General features: G+C 38.9%; 1 protein-coding gene and 1 long non-coding RNA gene across 2 annotated transcripts; one reads left to right on the top strand and one right to left on the bottom strand.

The window, feature by feature from the left end:
- Positions 1-475: 475 nt before the first annotated feature.
- Positions 476-7306, bottom strand: lrrc4.2 (leucine rich repeat containing 4.2). The gene is made up of 2 exons (XM_028000266.1): positions 7154-7306; positions 476-7012 (listed from the first exon to the last, which is right to left on the bottom strand). Exon 2 carries the CDS (start codon positions 6889-6891, stop codon positions 4891-4893), a length of 2001 nt encoding a protein of 666 aa, XP_027856067.1. The 5' UTR covers positions 6892-7012; positions 7154-7306; the 3' UTR covers positions 476-4890.
- Positions 7307-10860: 3554 nt separating this feature from the next.
- Positions 10861-11763, top strand: LOC114134048 (uncharacterized). Its single transcript, XR_003593337.1, has 2 exons — positions 10861-10998; positions 11122-11763. It is a non-coding gene; the product is annotated as an uncharacterized LOC114134048 (long non-coding RNA).
- Positions 11764-17019: the final 5256 nt, after the last annotated feature.

The following is a 17019-nucleotide window of genomic DNA, read 5'->3' on the forward strand; positions in this document are numbered from 1 at the left end:
CTTTTCAGCATATTATGCCTGACAGTGGTGGAGCACAGTCAGATCAGCCAATGGACGGTGTTATGTTAATTCCAGACTTTACTCTCTTTTAGCTGTTACACAGAAGAAGAGGAGAAAAAAAATATTTGAAGAAAAGAAATAGTTATCAATGTTTTCATGTATCTGATAATAAAACACATACAAGGCCTCACAAACAGCTAGAAGCCTCTTGTGGGATTCCTAACAGAGCCAGAATCACGTTGTGCTGGAAAAAAAAATTAGTCTGCTGTTTTTGTCAACCCACACACATTGAGACATCCAAGAACATTCAATCTGGCCAAAGCAAAGAGCTGCATGGCTAGTGACTGAGTACAAAGAGATGTTAATGAAAATGAGGAAACACTTGAGTCTTGACTGCTTATAGTGGTTTACCTGCTCCAGATGAAAACACGAGCTCATTTTTTCCTTCTATTTAGACCAAAGCAAAGCTTGAAAATCGCTTGCCAATAGTTTATTTGTTTTGAACATATGTGCAAAACACATCTCCTTTTGGTTGTTCTGCTGTACCAGCAGTATAAAATATTTTTTAAAATCAAAACACAAGTTGTATACAGAGGGGCACATTTACATTTGTTGCCAGTCCATGTAACTAAATAAAAAGTCTTAAAAAATTGTATGTTATCGTAGTAGTAATAACACAGGAAAATTTATAACATTTCAATCTTTAACTTAAGTACATTCATGAAGTGGTGGCATTGGCATTGTGGGGTTAGATGCCTCACCTACATCTGTCTAGCTAAAACATGTAATAATATTTAAATTTTATATTTTAGTCAGAAGTGAATTTTTTTTGTTATATAGATTCATCACAGATAGTGGAATATTTCACAACTTTATTTCTTGTAACTTTAATGAATATAACGTAGAGATAATAAAAACCCAAAATTCAGTGTTATTTATAATTTCAATAGGTATTGTTACCTCTAGCAATGCCTTGGAAATAGATGAAATGTAAACATCTTACTTTATGCTTCAGTATTTTTTAGGTTAATGATATAGGAACTCTTAAGTAGCAGCTTACACTTCTGTTTCCATGGGGTATAAATACAACATGACACAAAGGTCAATTTTCTCTTGCCACCCAAAACTGTGAAAATAAAATCACTTTTTGAGAGAACTGTGGAACAGAGTGACATCTTGAGGTAACTAAATCTGTATCGCAACCATCAGATTGAATTTGCATGCCAACACAATTTTTCCAGAGATTTTATCATATCATTTTTTTAAACGCTCCACCATAGAAACGTAATTTTGTTGTATAGTGTACAATGACAAAAAAGGAATTGACTCAATTTTAACAATATTTTGGGGAAGACCTAAGAATCCTCTTTTTATATTCATGAAGATAGAAAAGGCTCACAAACCAAATCACAGATTGTCCAGATTTGTCCACAAGTCAAGATTTGGCAAATGCATTTGTCAGTTTTTATGCCTGTATCATTTTAAAGTGAGTCTAATAGCAAAAGTCTTTACAATTTCTTTTCCTTTTTGTGTTCTCACAAATAAAATGAGGGTTTTCTAATTACCAATTTGTTTGAAGGAGTCAGTTATAAATAGAATTGTCAAGTTCACATTTGATTAGTCTAGGAGTCTGATTATTTAAATGGTTTGCGGGTGTAAAAAAAAAACGTACAAACTTGGTATTATGTCCAAACCTGATCTACAAACAACATACAAACAGAATTGCAAAATGAGGAGAATCTCAGGTACAATTAATCGAGTGTGTCCACCTTCATGAATATGCAAAGCATGCATTGCGCTTTCTGATTACCAGAAAGCGCAATGTATGTTTTGCATTCTGGAAAGAGGATATGCAAATGTAATGACTCAGAATCCATGATGCCATTAACTAAGCCTAAACAAGTTTGCTAGATGCTGTATTTGCATCTTTATTTGACACGTTTAAAAAGTAAGTGTAAGCTGACCCACAAAGATATGTGCATTGTTACTGGGATAATAGTAAAGCAGTTGCAGTGTCCCTGTGGTACATACAAATCATACACATCTTGCCTGTTAGTCTAATTTTTTATTCTCTGGTTACCCAAAATGCTTCTGGAAAAATAATTTAATTACATTTAGGAATTCACCAACACTCTAAGCGTGATTGGCAGTTTATGAGCAGACTCTGTCAACGCTATTTTATTATTTCAAAATAAAAATCTCAAACTTAGCTGTAACAAGTGGTCAGGCGAGAGACACCAACCTTCATATTCAGAGCTAACACTCCAGTCTGACATCACATACCCGGGCAGCGCTTCACAAGAACGACTTCACTTTCAGGAAAAATATTATGGTTTTTTTTATTTCACAAGATCTCCTGTTGTGGTATCTTGGTACACTCCAAATATGAAACAAAATACGAATGTGTAAAAAAAGCACATTATGACCAGGGTTAAGCAGATGATCTGTGATCCTGTGGACTCGTTTCTCTTTAAAACAATTTTCAGATTTAAATGTTAAATATAAATGAAGCAGATTCTACCAGAAAACTGAAAATTGGCCACAATATGATCTTTTGGCAGGAAAAATCCATATCCATAACATTTGGTCAAATCAAGCCAGAAATACTTCAGACACAAATCATCTTTCTTCCATGAACATTAGGCGCAATGAGTGAGTTTGTCTAAAACAATTATTTTTTAAGATGTTTTTGTCACTACATGAATGTATTCAAATTAAATGTTACTTTTGTTTAAATTAAATTTCAGATCATTACAGAAAAAAAGACGTTTAAAAAATGCTTTTCCCAAATATTTGTTAGGGGTGACAACAATTCTGCATGATGTACGATAATAGTCATGTGCAGTGCTGAGAATTTAAATGAAATATTGGTGGTGCTTTCGATTCACAATGCTTTATTATTTTCACATGTCATATTTTAATTTCCTCTTTATATCAAGTTTCTGCAGCATTAGAAAAATTGCACTGAAATGACCATTAACCTACACTTTTGAACAGCATGTGTCAAATCATTACAATATATGGAAAACTGCTGAGTGACTGTAGAAATGGCAACGATTTAACATCATAAAAGAGGCATTTAAGTGATCACAGAAAGAAGCCACAGTTATGGTAGCTGGCTTTGTAGCTGCATGACATCAAGATCATTGCTCAGAAATTCACTGACACAAACAGCATCTGATGAAAAAAAAAAGCTAGAATTTAAAACAAATTGCTTTCTTATTAGGTGTCACTGCAAATTGCTTAAGTTGCCTTGCACTGCAATTTATATTATTTCCATTTTTTTCATGTTAACAGCACAACATAATTTTTTTTTTTTCTTTTCTCAATTAATATCAGATTCAGAACATAATTAGGTCTGAGTATGAGAATGTAAGAAAAGGAATGCACAATCTGTGTATGACTGTGTCAGACATGTATTTTTCCCCTTCACAGTCACTGAGAAATCAATGTTAAGAACTAAGCTGAGGCATCAAAGACCAACAGCTTATCTGACCTGCATAGAGCCCCACTGTGGGGTATAATGCAGCATTGTACACCAATTACTTAAAGACCCATTCATGCAGACACGAAGTAAATGCATAGGACCGTACGATAAGGGTGTGGGGTAAGTTACCATTTACATTACTGCCTTCAGCCTTTAAGACTAAACAACCTACACAAATATAAAGATACTGACAGAAGGAAAAAAAAACATCAGATGAAAGTCTTTCAGATTGGAGAAATACAAACCAAATGATGTTTTTTATTACCTCCATTGCCTCCTTTGTTGCTCCATAAAAATAGTGTTGCTAAAAATAAAAGGTAAAACTAAAGTAAAATAATTTATTAGTTTAGTCCAAGGGAAAGCTCCAGTGTCAGACATTCATTTGTTTGACTTCAATACTCTGTTTTGTAATTCCAAAAGTAGAATCATCAGCAAAGCCCCATTTTAATGCACATGTCTTTTCTTTTGAAAAATTAGCATTGGAATGAGCCCTTGCAAAGACGAGTCAGGCAACTGCTGTAATGCATTACTAAATTAGCCCTAAACACTACACAAGCCATTAAGAAGCATGTCAAAAACCTAAAGGGAGAATTCAAAATGCAACCAATGACAGAAAATAACATTTTAGCAACAGTTGTTATTAGACTGCATATCACCTTTGCCAGTTGAACCAGTGGAGAATCATGTACACATTAAATAAACATGTTCAGATGCGCTACAAAAAAAGCACTGGCACTGTCTAAAGAAATACAACATTGCGCCAGCAAACACAGAGTTAATTCTTAGCTGCAGAAATTCACTGCAGTCCAAAAGCATTTGGCTGATAGCTACCAAACAGCACAATTTATCCTGGCTATTTTGCTGCTATAGGACAAATGTTTATGTCTATCATTACTTTACTAATGTTTTTTTTGTTCCTTAGTTAGGGAATTCCGTTTTATTGCATATTATATTTGGCACAGTAAAAACAGGAGTTTGCATGTTGAATTGCAATTATAAACTGGTGCCTTTATGAAGAGTTTTACTTTTCCCTAAATGGGGTGAAAAAACTAAATGCCTCTTTGCTTACATTAGACAGTACCACTCTCTCAGTCAGAAAAGCAAATTATTTTATGTTTTTTTTTAAATAGAAGTCATCAGATATTAGAAAATAGTTTCAAATTACTTTCTTTCTTGATATATTCTGCTTTTTTAACCAATGTCTGGCTGGAGTTTCAGTCATATATATTTTCATATTTATATATTTATGTATAGGCATATACAAGAAAAAAAGTCTGTTTTGCACTTCTGTACAAAAGAAAGTTAACATTTTGCTCTTTGTGCATTATATTGCCTGGACTGGTGAGCAGATTTGACCACAGAGGTTTGGACCGAGTCATAAATAGATCCACAGAGAGTGTAATTCAGATTTGGGTCTCTTGAACTTTCTCTTTGCCGTGAGAGGTCATTATGACATAGGGATCAGCAATGATACTGATGTGGCTGTGGTGCTGTCTGACTGAGCGATGGAGAGAGTTGTTCTGGGTCCAGTGAGCCCCATAGCTCCCTTGACGGGATGAAGAGGAAGATGACACATATCCAGGTTTAAATGTGTTGCTGTTGTGTTCCACTAATGTTGGCAGTACCAAACCTGTTTCGTCAGAGCCGCTGGATCCGGATGTAGGTGGTGGAACAGGTGGAACCTCTTCCTCCATTTGTATGATTTCTATTGTCCTGGCTGCAGCCACAGTACTTCTCTGCTGATGCCTCTTTCGCAGTTTATAGAATGCTATCAACATGGCGGCTGCCAGCAATGTAACAGCTACAAAGCAGCCAATGATGATTTTTGTGGTTTTCATCATCTCATCCAGACTGGCAGGTGGCCCACTAGGTACTCTGGCTGTAGGAATTGATACCTGCCTTGGAGTTTGAGTATTTTGGAACAGCACAGTTGGTGTGGAGATGAACACAGGTTGAAAAACAGAGGGTGAAGCAGGTAAAGTGGGCTTGGGCTTAGGGGTCTCCTCCACTGTGGGCTCTAACACTTCCACTGTGACAGTTGTAAAGTAGGATAGGTTAGAAGTGTTAAGTTCAGCATTGCTGACATTGAGATAGGCAGAAGCATTGGAATTGCCTGCCATGTTGCTCACCATGCAAGTGTAGACTCCTGTGTCTGAAGGGAGAACATTGGAAAAGTTGAGTGTCCCATCATTGAGAACAGATATCCTTGGATGAGCTGAGCTATGGGTTAACACAGTCCCATTGGGGAGAAGCCATCGGACCGAGCTCATTGCTGCTGTACGACACTTCATTTCCGCCACCCTTGCAGCAGAAATGTTCAGATCTCTTGGAGCATCGAGTATGACTGGTGCTGAACACTGAAACGTTGTTTGATCAACTTCCACTAAGTATCTTCCTCTCATCTGGACTGGAGTGTGGCAGCGTCCACAACAGGTCGAATTTGTGGGAATATTTTCTCTGAGCCACCAGGAAAGCCAAACTACATCACAATCACAGCGCCAAGGGTTATGGTGTAGATGTAGCTCCACCAGGTACTGTAGAGGGGTGAACAGGTTATGGGGAAGGGATGATAAATTATTATGGGCTAGATTCAACTCCACCAAAGCAGTGATGTCATCAAATGCATTCCTCTCAATGATGGTAATGGCAGAGTTCATAATCCAAAGTTTACGCAAATTCTTCAGCCCACGGAAGGCCCCGGGCTTTAGCTCTGGGAAAACATTTTCAGAAATCTCCAACTCCTCCAGTCCCAAGAGAGGTGACAAATTTGGAAACTCCCTTAAACTGCACATCCCTAAATTCAGGTACTTGAGGTTATGAAGGCCCTCAAAAGCCCCTTCAGAGATGTACTCCAACTTCCTCAACTCTCCCAGGTCTAGTCTCATGAGTGAGGGAACTCGGTTAAAGGCATAAGAGGGAATGCTCTCAATTGGATTATTTCTGAGCCACAGCTCTCTCAATTTTGAAAGATACTCAAAAGCTCCACTTGGTATGACTGTTAGTCTGTTGTCAAACAACTCCAGGGTATTGAGGCTAGTCAAACCATTAAAAGCCCCAACTTCAATCTGCCTGATTGCATTTCTGCCCAATTGCAACACCTCCAGATGATGCAAATGTCTGAAGGTATCTGCTTGTATGGTCTCTATGCTGTTCTCCATCAGGTTCAGGTACCTGGTGTTGGCTGGGATGTTCGGAGGAACCCTGATCAGGCCTCTGCGGGTGCACACCACCTTGCTGAGCTGGTTAGTGCAGGAACAAACACCTGGACAGTTCTGTGGAATTGTCGAGCCCAACTCCGGCCCTGTGGACTGGCACATACTAAGAGCAGGCACCATGAGGGAAACCACGGCTAGCAGGGCTGTGTTCCAGGTAGACTGCACATTAACCTGGGCCAACGGACTCATGGTGTGGAGGGCTCATTATTCTGCATGGTGGGGGGAGACGGGACACACCGAAGGACAGACCACCCTAGCCTGGCTGGAGCAGCTCAAGGCTCCCAAGTCCCATCGACAGTGCAGGAAGATGCTGCATCAACATTTTTGTGTGAAGGAATGAAGGGGGAAACAGGCAGAGAAAGAATGAGAAAGGTTATTGTAAGAAAAGCAGCTGAGGAAAAGCAGATCAGGAATGAAACAAAAAGGCTGAGCAACAACATTACTAACTTACCTCATTAGTTTAAAGGTGCTCCATTTTCCCAAAAGTTAAAAGCAACAGCCATGAGTCATATTAACTGAGAAATCCTTTCCATCAAATGACATAAGATAAATTCTCTCGTCCCCGTCTTTTGAAAAAGTCATGCAACTCTATTTTTTAGCCAAGGATATAAAATGTCTTCTTAAATTTAAAAACAAAAACCAGCTAAGAAAACACTGAGAGCAAAAGGTAAGGCCATGAAATCTTAGCAGGTGCTTAGATCCTTTCTTCCTCCACTGAGTCCCCTCCTGCCAGGCTGCAGATTCCAAAATGCTGCTCCACCATGGATAAATCACAATGATCCATTACGTAGCTGATTGCCACAGAGGAGCAGAAAAGATGGGACTAACTGAAATTAAAGAAAAAAATCCCCCTCTCTGTCATCTCCTGGTACATGTGTTGGCTCGTTGGTTGGTTGCCTGTTTGGGTGAGAGACCTCCCTTACTGTGACTTTGCCAAGGGCTTGTCGGTCGCTGATTAGCCCTGTTGTGACAGAGAGTGGGAGACAAAAAAAGACTAAAGAACTCCCGGCACAGTCATCACCCTTTTCGCTCATCCTCTGCTTTCCTCTTGCTTCCTCCCAACATTGGGCTGGCCCCGGTCAGAGCAGCTGCATGCTGCCGAGTGCACAGTTAGCAGTAATCCGTCTATTCCTCCTGGGGGGAAGGGGGTAGAGGGTGGTGGGAGAGATGGTGGCGGTGTGTGGAGGGTTGGGGGGTAGGGGGGAGGGATACGCTGCACTGTCGGAGCTTTGCAAAAGGCTGACGGAAGAGAGAGGGAAAAAGAGAGAGAGAGTACTCTTGTCCTCTCCTGCAACAAGAGAGAAGCGAAAAGATGACGCTGGGAGGATAACAGTGGAAGTGGGTTCCGTGTCTGTATCCATAAACAAGGAAAAATGTTGGGAATTCTCTTCTTCGCTTTTTGTTTTGTCCCATGGGCTGTCTTCTGCAGTGTCCTTCTGCTGGCGTTTTTGTTATTTCTTTCTCCGGGGCTGAGGTAGTAAGTTGTGGCTGTTAGCCATGTGTGTGGCTGTCAGACTTGACGCTGGCTGGTGGACTGCTGCAGTAGTCGGGAGTAGCACAGAGAGAGAGAGTGCATGTGGAGCTTAAAAGAAAAGGAGAGAAAGAATCCCTGATAGATTAAGAGCAAAAGAAAGATAGAGTGTACAAAGCAGAGTTTGCGAGGGAGAGATGGAGAGCCACGCGAGCACTCATAGCCAGCCCACCGTCACAGAAACAGCAGGAGCAGCATTCTTATCCTCATCTCTTTTTCTTGTTTATTCTCCAATCTCTCTCTTTTCTCTGCCCCCCTCCAATGTGTGTCGGTGTTGCAGGCAGCTAAGATGCTCGCTCTGCCCCCTCCCTTTGTCCTTCAGTGGGAACGTGAATGTACTGCTGACGCACTCCTCTCAGCTGCTCAGCCAGCCTAAGAGCAGTGCATTGGTTTGATGCAGTGTTCCTGTGTATTAACACATTCAACTTCCCCATCTCTCCTTCTCCCTCCCTTCACTGTAGGTATCTTCACCTCTCTTTCTCAACCCCCCCTTCCACTCTTCAATTTCTCACATGTTCTATCCCCTTGCCTTCTTTCGTCACTCAAACTCTTCCCTGCTCATTCCTCGCCACTCTAACTTGCGGTCTGTCTGGAAGCTCCCTCTCTTCAGCCAATTATTTAAATTGTTGCTCCCAATTCCAATACAGTCAGACTTTGAATGCCAGGTACAGAGATGTTTTACATTTCCTGTGTTTTTTCTCAAACTTGAGTTCACCAGTTAACCAGAGTTTTCTACAGTGGCGATGCTGCTCTTCCACACCTCCTGAAAGTCAGTCTGCTGTGAATGTGCCTGATGCAGAAGAATCAAAATGAAAAAGAAAAATAACAAAAAGACATAGTTGTTCCTTAATTCCTCAGCTGTCTAGAATTTATTATGTGAGTGAGGGGGTCAGAGGGTGTGTGACATCAGAGAATGCTGAAAATGCTGACTCTGCTTCTCCGCTGGGCAGTCTTTGTGGGGAGGAGAAAGATGAAACAGCTTGCACAGTGTTATCTTTTGGAAAGATGAGAAAAAGACAGAAGAGAAGAGACTTACCAAATGAAAGTGTTTGAGAGGGCGGGGGGGGGGCAGAAGAAGACACATCCACGTCCTTGGTGGAATGGCAAAAAGAGAAAAAGGAGAAAACAGAAAAAAAGTATAAGGGAGTAGGGTTGACAGAAGACATACTGAATTTCTGTCACAGTAAAATGGCACTAAGGGAAAAAATGCAAGGAAATGAGGATTAATGATGAGTAGCTGGACTGTAGTGTTGATATTGTTGGGTTAGGCATCATTTAATGTAGTAGAAAAAGCCTCCCCTTCTTAACTCAGTTAATGATGAGGTGCAGCCAAAGGTGGACCAACAAAGTAAAGGCTGTATACTTGCATAAAAGTAACTTCTTGGTTTTCAATTTTTAAGAAATTTGCAAAACACTTCAAGCTTATGATTATAATGCCATATTTCTCTGTAGAATTTTGAGGAAAGAGATACATTTAGAACTCTTTGAAAGAAGGGTGGACCACATCAAAATGTGAAAAAAATAAAGCGCTTTGAATATGTTTTGAATGCATCATACCTGAGGACAATTCAGAGTGAACAGGTAACCTAACAGATGTGCTTTTTTTTCTTTACTGTGAGAGCAATTTGAAGTGCCTAGAAAGAACCCCAGCATGTACAGCAAATTCCATCCCCATGGCAGGGGCCCAGGGCCTTCTTGCTGCAAGAAAACATCTGTCAAACATCGCAGTCTGAAATGTAAATAAAGCAACCTTTTTTCCCCAAAAATTGATATGTCTTTTACATTGAGAGATGCTAGTTTTGAACTTATTTATTCAAAATTTTCGGGCCCCAGGTAAATTTTGAGTTCAATTCTATTTGTCATTTTATATGTTTTACATTATTTAATTTATTCATTTTTTTCATCTCAAAAACCCATGATTTTAACTGGAGTGCTTTGACTTTTTATATTAAATGTATATTAATGTTATTTTCATCTGCCAATATGGAACAGCATGATACTGATCATTTTTCCAGCAATATTTAAGAGGAGAGGTTGGAAATGCTCCACCATAAATGAGCAACTCTGTCCTTCTTTGACCTTTTGTTGTTTGGAGCTAAAACATAGTTCAAACAACAAAGGAAATAAATGGAACTTAATTCTGTTTGTTTTGTGCAACAAAGGATGAAGTTGACAGGGTCAAAAGAAAGAAAGGTGAGGATGAGTGCTATTGACAAACTTTGAGGTGAAATACTTGAATAGAGGTAAAATTTGAGAGGAACAAGTTAACTGGAGGGATTGTCCCACTTTTGTCAGTTTTAGTTATAGATTAAGTATTGACAAACAGAAAGAGATGGAAAATAAGTTGGAGTCTGTTGAGAGAGACCAGTAGAGCAGGAGGGAAATAAAACGATTAGCTGAGGTGGGTAGACAGGGTTGGTCAAATAATTGATGGCCATGGTTGTAGCTGCTGTGGTAATAATATTACAGATGCATGAGCATGCAAAGGTCACTTATATTGAATATGTAATTATTTCTTTTGCTGTCTTCATGCCAGCCATAATTTTCCATTTTTTACTTATTGTCTTGGTCTGTTTATGTGCTCCCAATTTTCAGGATCTGGGTGAGTGTTTGGGCTTTTGTGTTCCTGTTTGAGCACAAAATCATGAGAAGAGGGTCTCTGCTGGAGGGCACGACTCTCCTGTTTACTACACACCAGGTCACTCTCAGGTCATCTGGATGCTGGTGATATAATGAGCAGTTGAAGGACCTCTCTTTCTTTGATGGTAAACATTTCTGGGTATTGTTAAACCTCTATCATTAATATCCTTTTGTGTACTCAGGTGAAAGTAATTTAGATTCTGAAGTTTACTGTGCTTGTTTCTCCCGTCTATTCCGGGACCTTCCAGGTTGAAGCTGTCACAGGTGACCTCGTTTTGTCAAAGATTCACCCTTCCAATGCAATCCTCCTCCTTTGGTTTGTCAGTTCATGGATGCTTTGGCTCCTCCATCACTTTTCACCTCTGTCTGCCTGCCCATTCTCCAACGTCCTCTGCTCAGACCCTGCTGGACTTCTCACTCAGGTTCCAATGGCAAATAAAGGATTCCCTTCTGACAAGATCCATTTCCAGACACCAACATCTTTCACCCACCGCCTGGATCGCCAAGCCTTCCTGGCTTCTGTTTTTCATCCTGGAACTGTAAGATCTCTTCTCAACAACTTGCATGATTCAATCAACTTGTACTCCCCCTTCTAATCATTGACTCTCCTTTCTGGACACCATAGAAACCCGAAATCCTGACACATTATTTGTGCGTCTGCCATTTATAAAACATATATTTTCTAATTCTTTTGACCCACATGATTCTCCATGTGGGTCAGAAAACTTTAACGTCAACAGCCCAATAGTGACAGAAAAAACGCTCCCAGCTTATGAGAATGATTTTTTTTTTTTTAAAGAACTATAAAAAGTGTGTCAGGGCAAGGATTTATTGTCATCCAAGGATGTATTTTTATGGAGCTGTAAATTAAAATGAGTTTTATGACACTGTTTTATGGTTGGATATCACTTGTTTTTCTTCTTTTTGCAGATTATATAGCTGGAATAAAATAAGAAAAAACACTATGTTTAAAGTATAATTTTGAGGATTATGAATGAGATGAATTACAGTTGAGCTCTTTTGTGTGTTTCGTCTGACTTATGCCTGGACAGAAAAGGTTTTATTAAGTTTCTAATGGACTCGTTCATCATTCAGTGTATTTGTAGAGCTGATTTCAGCAATAAGGTTGAATGCTGATTCTCCATGTTTGGTTTTCTTTCTGGGAATGCAGAATTGCCTAACTGTAATTTCCCTATTATTACTGTATCTATGTTATATTAGCATACCTGACACATTGGGTCTTTGAAAGTTCCACAATCCATGTATATAGTAGGTTTCTAGAGTTAACCCATGGTGTAGCATTTACTGTAGATTCAGAATAAGTTTTTTAGGATGTAAAACAATGTGATTTTCCAGTCTAATTTAGTGCAACTCTGGATCATAATGTTCTGCTTTTTAAAAAAAATCACAACAAGCTGTCCTTCCTCAATAGCAAAAAGGATACAGACTTTATCACTTGTTCTTCACACCAACCTACTTTAAAAATCAGAAATCATCTTGTGCAGACAAATATTGATACATAGTAAGAGGACTATTGTCCATTGTAAATTGGCTGTCAGGGACTGAGGTGTCTAAAATGATTTCCCCGTAACTTCCTCTCCTTAGAAACACTTGCCAAATTTTACTGAGAAACAGAAAAGCATTGCTAAGCCTGCCAAAAGATTTGCCCAGAAGCCTCCTCCCATTCTGACATTTTCAAAACACTTCCCCTGAGACAGTTTCCTGGCATCCCATCCAAAAGCTCAAATTTCCTAAGCTGGGTTCTGCTTATTTCAAAAGAGCACCAACTCCACTTTCCCTGTTAATCTTAACTGCTTTGAATAATTCCTCAAACCCGACTGATTACTTCTGTTAGTCATGTTTGTTCAAGACTATCAGGTAAAAAGGTAGTTTGTAAATAGAGCCCAATATAAATGTTAACATGTTTTTAAAATATGTAAATTTAGGCACACCTGTATCATTACACAAATCCTCATTGTAATATTTTATTTTTGTTTCCATATACATTTTATCCTGGTGGTGAGGCCAGGCTGCATTAATTTAACTTCTAGCCACACATTTTTTCATTTCAAAAAGCAATGCAACACATAAGTCTAAACAAAATTTAACAAAGTGCAATTTGTAAAACAGAAATTTTTTGTGACATAAATTACATATGTATATTGCTAAGGTATAAGATGGATACCTTATTTTTTTACCTTATTATTATTAAGAGTGCAGTCACTGCTCATTCCAAGCCATAATAAAATTGAGGTTCTATATTTGAAAATGGCAAACCCTTATGCACAAAACCATGAAAATAACACAAGGCATCGCTATTTAAACTTCAGAATCAGAATCTGCTTTATTTGCCAAGTTCAAACAAGGAATTTGACTTTGGTTTCTGTCGCTACCATCATAACAGTCTCAAAGAGCAAACTATATTAAATAACAAAACACTTAAATAAGAACAAGAGCAGTATTTATAAGTTAGTGTGTGTTCTATTATGTGATCTATTTGAAATCTTTCATCCTCTAAAGTATTTGAGAGCTACATCTGCATTCTAAAAGTCTATGTTACCAGAACGTCGTGCGGCGCAGAGGTTGAGTTGTCGCCCCATGTACAGGGGCCACAGGCCTCCATGTGGCTGTCCTGGCCTTGAGTCCTGTTCTCTGTTCCTTTTCCGCATGTCTTTCCTCCCTTCTCTCTGTCCCTTTCCTATTGGAGTACTGTCAAACAAAGGCCACTATTGCCAAAAATTTGTTTTTGAAAAGAAATGACGATACAATATGCACATTTATGATCAGTGCTTTATTTTTATATTTTGTATGATTTAAAAAAAAAATTGGGAAATATGTCCCCTGAAGAGCAAGGGCTAAATGTAGAGGTGCACAACGAAAGGGGATCAACTGAGAAGGAAACTTTTATTTTTTAACATTTTCCATTATTATAACTGCAAAATATGAAATCATTTATTTTGGTCAGTTTTTCTTTAGAATCTCTCCTTCCTCGAGTAGAAGGCAGAATTAACTATATCATAGTTTTAGAGTACCATTCCCTGATATGTTTTATCAAAGTCAGATATCTCTGAAGCTGTGTTTTAGTTTTCCATCTTTTATTTTATACTTAGTATTTTTTGCCGAGGCAGTCCACATTGTTAGTGCAACATTGTTCATAGGTTAGAAGGGGTAAAACTTAACATTGAGGGACAAACAGATAATACTCAGTATTTCACAGAGGTTAAACACATAGCACACTATCTGGAAAGTTGGAGTCAATACATCACTGAGATGTTGGCAGTTGTGGCAGATGGTTAAATATTGCTGGTAAATATTTGTAGGCTTAAGGTCACATGTTGCAAATATCATTGACATCCTGCCCTACAAAACTGAGAGAGGGTGAAATGGGCCATTCTAAGTTTTAAAAAGCTAAATCAACATAACCCTAAAAGACAAACATTTGTGTCTGCAGCAGTATCTTCTTGCATGTGCGTGTGTGTGTGCTTGGGGCAAATCTTTAGCTCCTCTAAAGGTTTTATGTTTTGACATTAGATGTCTCGATGGCAGCACCACTGAGCAGTTGTGGGGCTGTCAATTAACGAGTTTCACTTGAGACTTACATGTTTCTTTTTTTATGCTAACTGTCCTGAAACATGGCCAGTAGCCATAGCTCCTTTCACAACTGTTGAAGGCTGGAGACTGGCAATCTGTGCTGACAGAGCAATCACAGGCGTAAACACATATGTCATAAAAGTGAAGAGCATAGTAGGCCAAGACTGATGGTGTTTCTTACATCTCCTTTAGCTGCCACCAACTGTCAAATTAACACTACGTAGTCTCAGTACTCCTAAAAGTAGTATATCTTCCACTTTGCATACAACTAGATTTTTTTTTTTTTTACAAAAGAATTATTATTCCTCGAACTATTCCAAATTTTCTCAAGTTATAAACACAAACTTCAGTTATTTTTTTTTTTGGCAAATTTTAAGTAGTAGGCCAAGATAACATGTATAAAGTGTTACTAATGCTTTTGCTCAAAATAAAATCTAACCAGCTTTCTATGGATGTCACCTAAGTAGTAAGTTGAGCTGGCCAGTGTCTAGTGTGAATAATTGAATACATCTGTTCTGTGAAGGCCTCATGTTGGAGAACATTAGTGAACAAACCACATCAATACTAAGGAACACAGCCAGGTAGCAGAAATGGGACAAAGTTGTAGAGACCTTTAAATCAGGAAGAGTTTCTAAAATTGTTGTGTCCTAAATGTGGATGTATCTGTCAGGATCTGTGTTTTTCTGTCTTGAGTTTTCTGAGTCTCTGTGCCGTCCTGTCTCCCCTTGATCATTCCCAGGTGTGTTTCGTTTCTGTGATTACTCCCTGTGTATTTAACCCCACCTGTTTCTTGTTCCTCGCCGGGTCCTTGTCTAAGCTGTCGTTTCGTTTTGCCTCTGTCGTCTGTATGCCCAGTTTGTCGTCTAGTCCTTCGTGTAACCGGTTGCTACCGGCGTCGAGCCCTGGCTCTGTGCCAGGCCGTGCTGCCCTGTGTTTTTGGACTATGTTGGACTGTGTTATGCTGGACATTCATCACTAAAATACTTTATTTATTACATCTTGGGTCTAGAGCGTTCTGCCTCACCATCTCCACACCACCACTTCATGACAGTATCAAAGAGAAGGGACATCATCTCAAAATTCATGACTCTAAACCTACCATCAAACGTGTCAAAAGGACAGCATTAATTAAAGAATGCAACTGGAGCCCCACATAGTTTTCTGTAATTAGGAGCAATTACAGAAAACTATTTATTGTACAATCCGCAGATTTGATTTTCATAAAAGATCAAACTTGAAATCCATCATCTTGATTACTTTTGAAATCAAGTAATCAGCAAAGTAACAAAGTTACTTTTTCAAGTAACTGAATCAATCTGAAATCAAGTTATTTTTTCATGGTAACTTTGTCATCACTGTGACAATGTGGAGGACAGTTAAATATATTTTGTTGAATCATGTCTCATAATCTGTCTCAGACACAATCTCATATTCTGAGATTTAAAATCTGACAATATTGGTAATTATGTGACTGTACCTGACTGCTGACCTGTGCACTTTCAAGTTATTAAGAAGTTAAAACTGATGGATCCAATTGGTTGATGACACTAGTCATTACATTGCCTCAGCTACTGCCTTGTGTCTCTGTGGATCTCTCACAACTCAGCCTGTGCTTAGTATGAGGGGTCTGCAAAATGCTGGAGCAGCATTTGGCCTGAGAACAGAAGAGTGGATGGTGTGAGAGAGCAACCCGGTGGAAGCAGATCAATGTGGCCTGTATTCATTAACCCTCACTCACAGCTCCTATCCCTCCCCAATCACCACTCCGCCATTTTAGGACAGCAGGAGGTTATTTATTAGCTGTCCTGCCCCAGTCAGCAACATCGACCAACAATGTGAAGAGGGTTGACTCACAACAGGATGTACCGATTCCCACACTGTGGGCTAAACTTGGTGATCTATGAGTGGATGCATCCTAAAGAAGTTGGGATGATCATGTATTTCTATTTAAAGACTCTGTCAGAGGCAGGAGGAGGAACTCAAACTAACTCTGTTTTCGATTTATTTAAACTGTTACATAAGAGCAAAATATGAGGTGTTTACAGAATAAGACCAGACATCATTAGTTAGTTGCCTGTATAAGCTTTCAAGAGGATTTGTTAAACAACCACAAGCTACAATGAAAAACTCCTCTTCATTTTTAAAATGAAAAAACATTGACAAACCTGTCACTAAATACAGTATCTTTATGCACTGCAGCTAATGCTGTATTGTTTGATTCAGTTGCTTGATGTTTTTGGATACTCCAAAAAAGCAAAAAGAAATCAAGTAAGCAAGAGTTAATAACACTCAGTAGTTCAGGTAATATACAAGCCAAGAACAAAAAAACTAAGGTTCATTTCAGAGGCCAACACAGGAGCAGCTGCGATGGAAAGGTCATGGACTCAAGGCCCACTCCTGGCAGCTGATGCAGCTTTTTGAGGAAGGACCAACTGTAGTAATGTATATATATATATATATATATATATATCAAAGGAAAGAACAGAACTTAAAAGAACTATGTTTAAATGTCTTAAAAGTCAATGGTAGTGACCTCATGAAGTAGGAAGTATAAC

This window comes from Xiphophorus couchianus, chromosome 2, assembly GCF_001444195.1.
Source record: "Xiphophorus couchianus chromosome 2, X_couchianus-1.0, whole genome shotgun sequence".
Classification (NCBI taxonomy): Eukaryota; Metazoa; Chordata; class Actinopteri; order Cyprinodontiformes; family Poeciliidae; genus Xiphophorus; species Xiphophorus couchianus.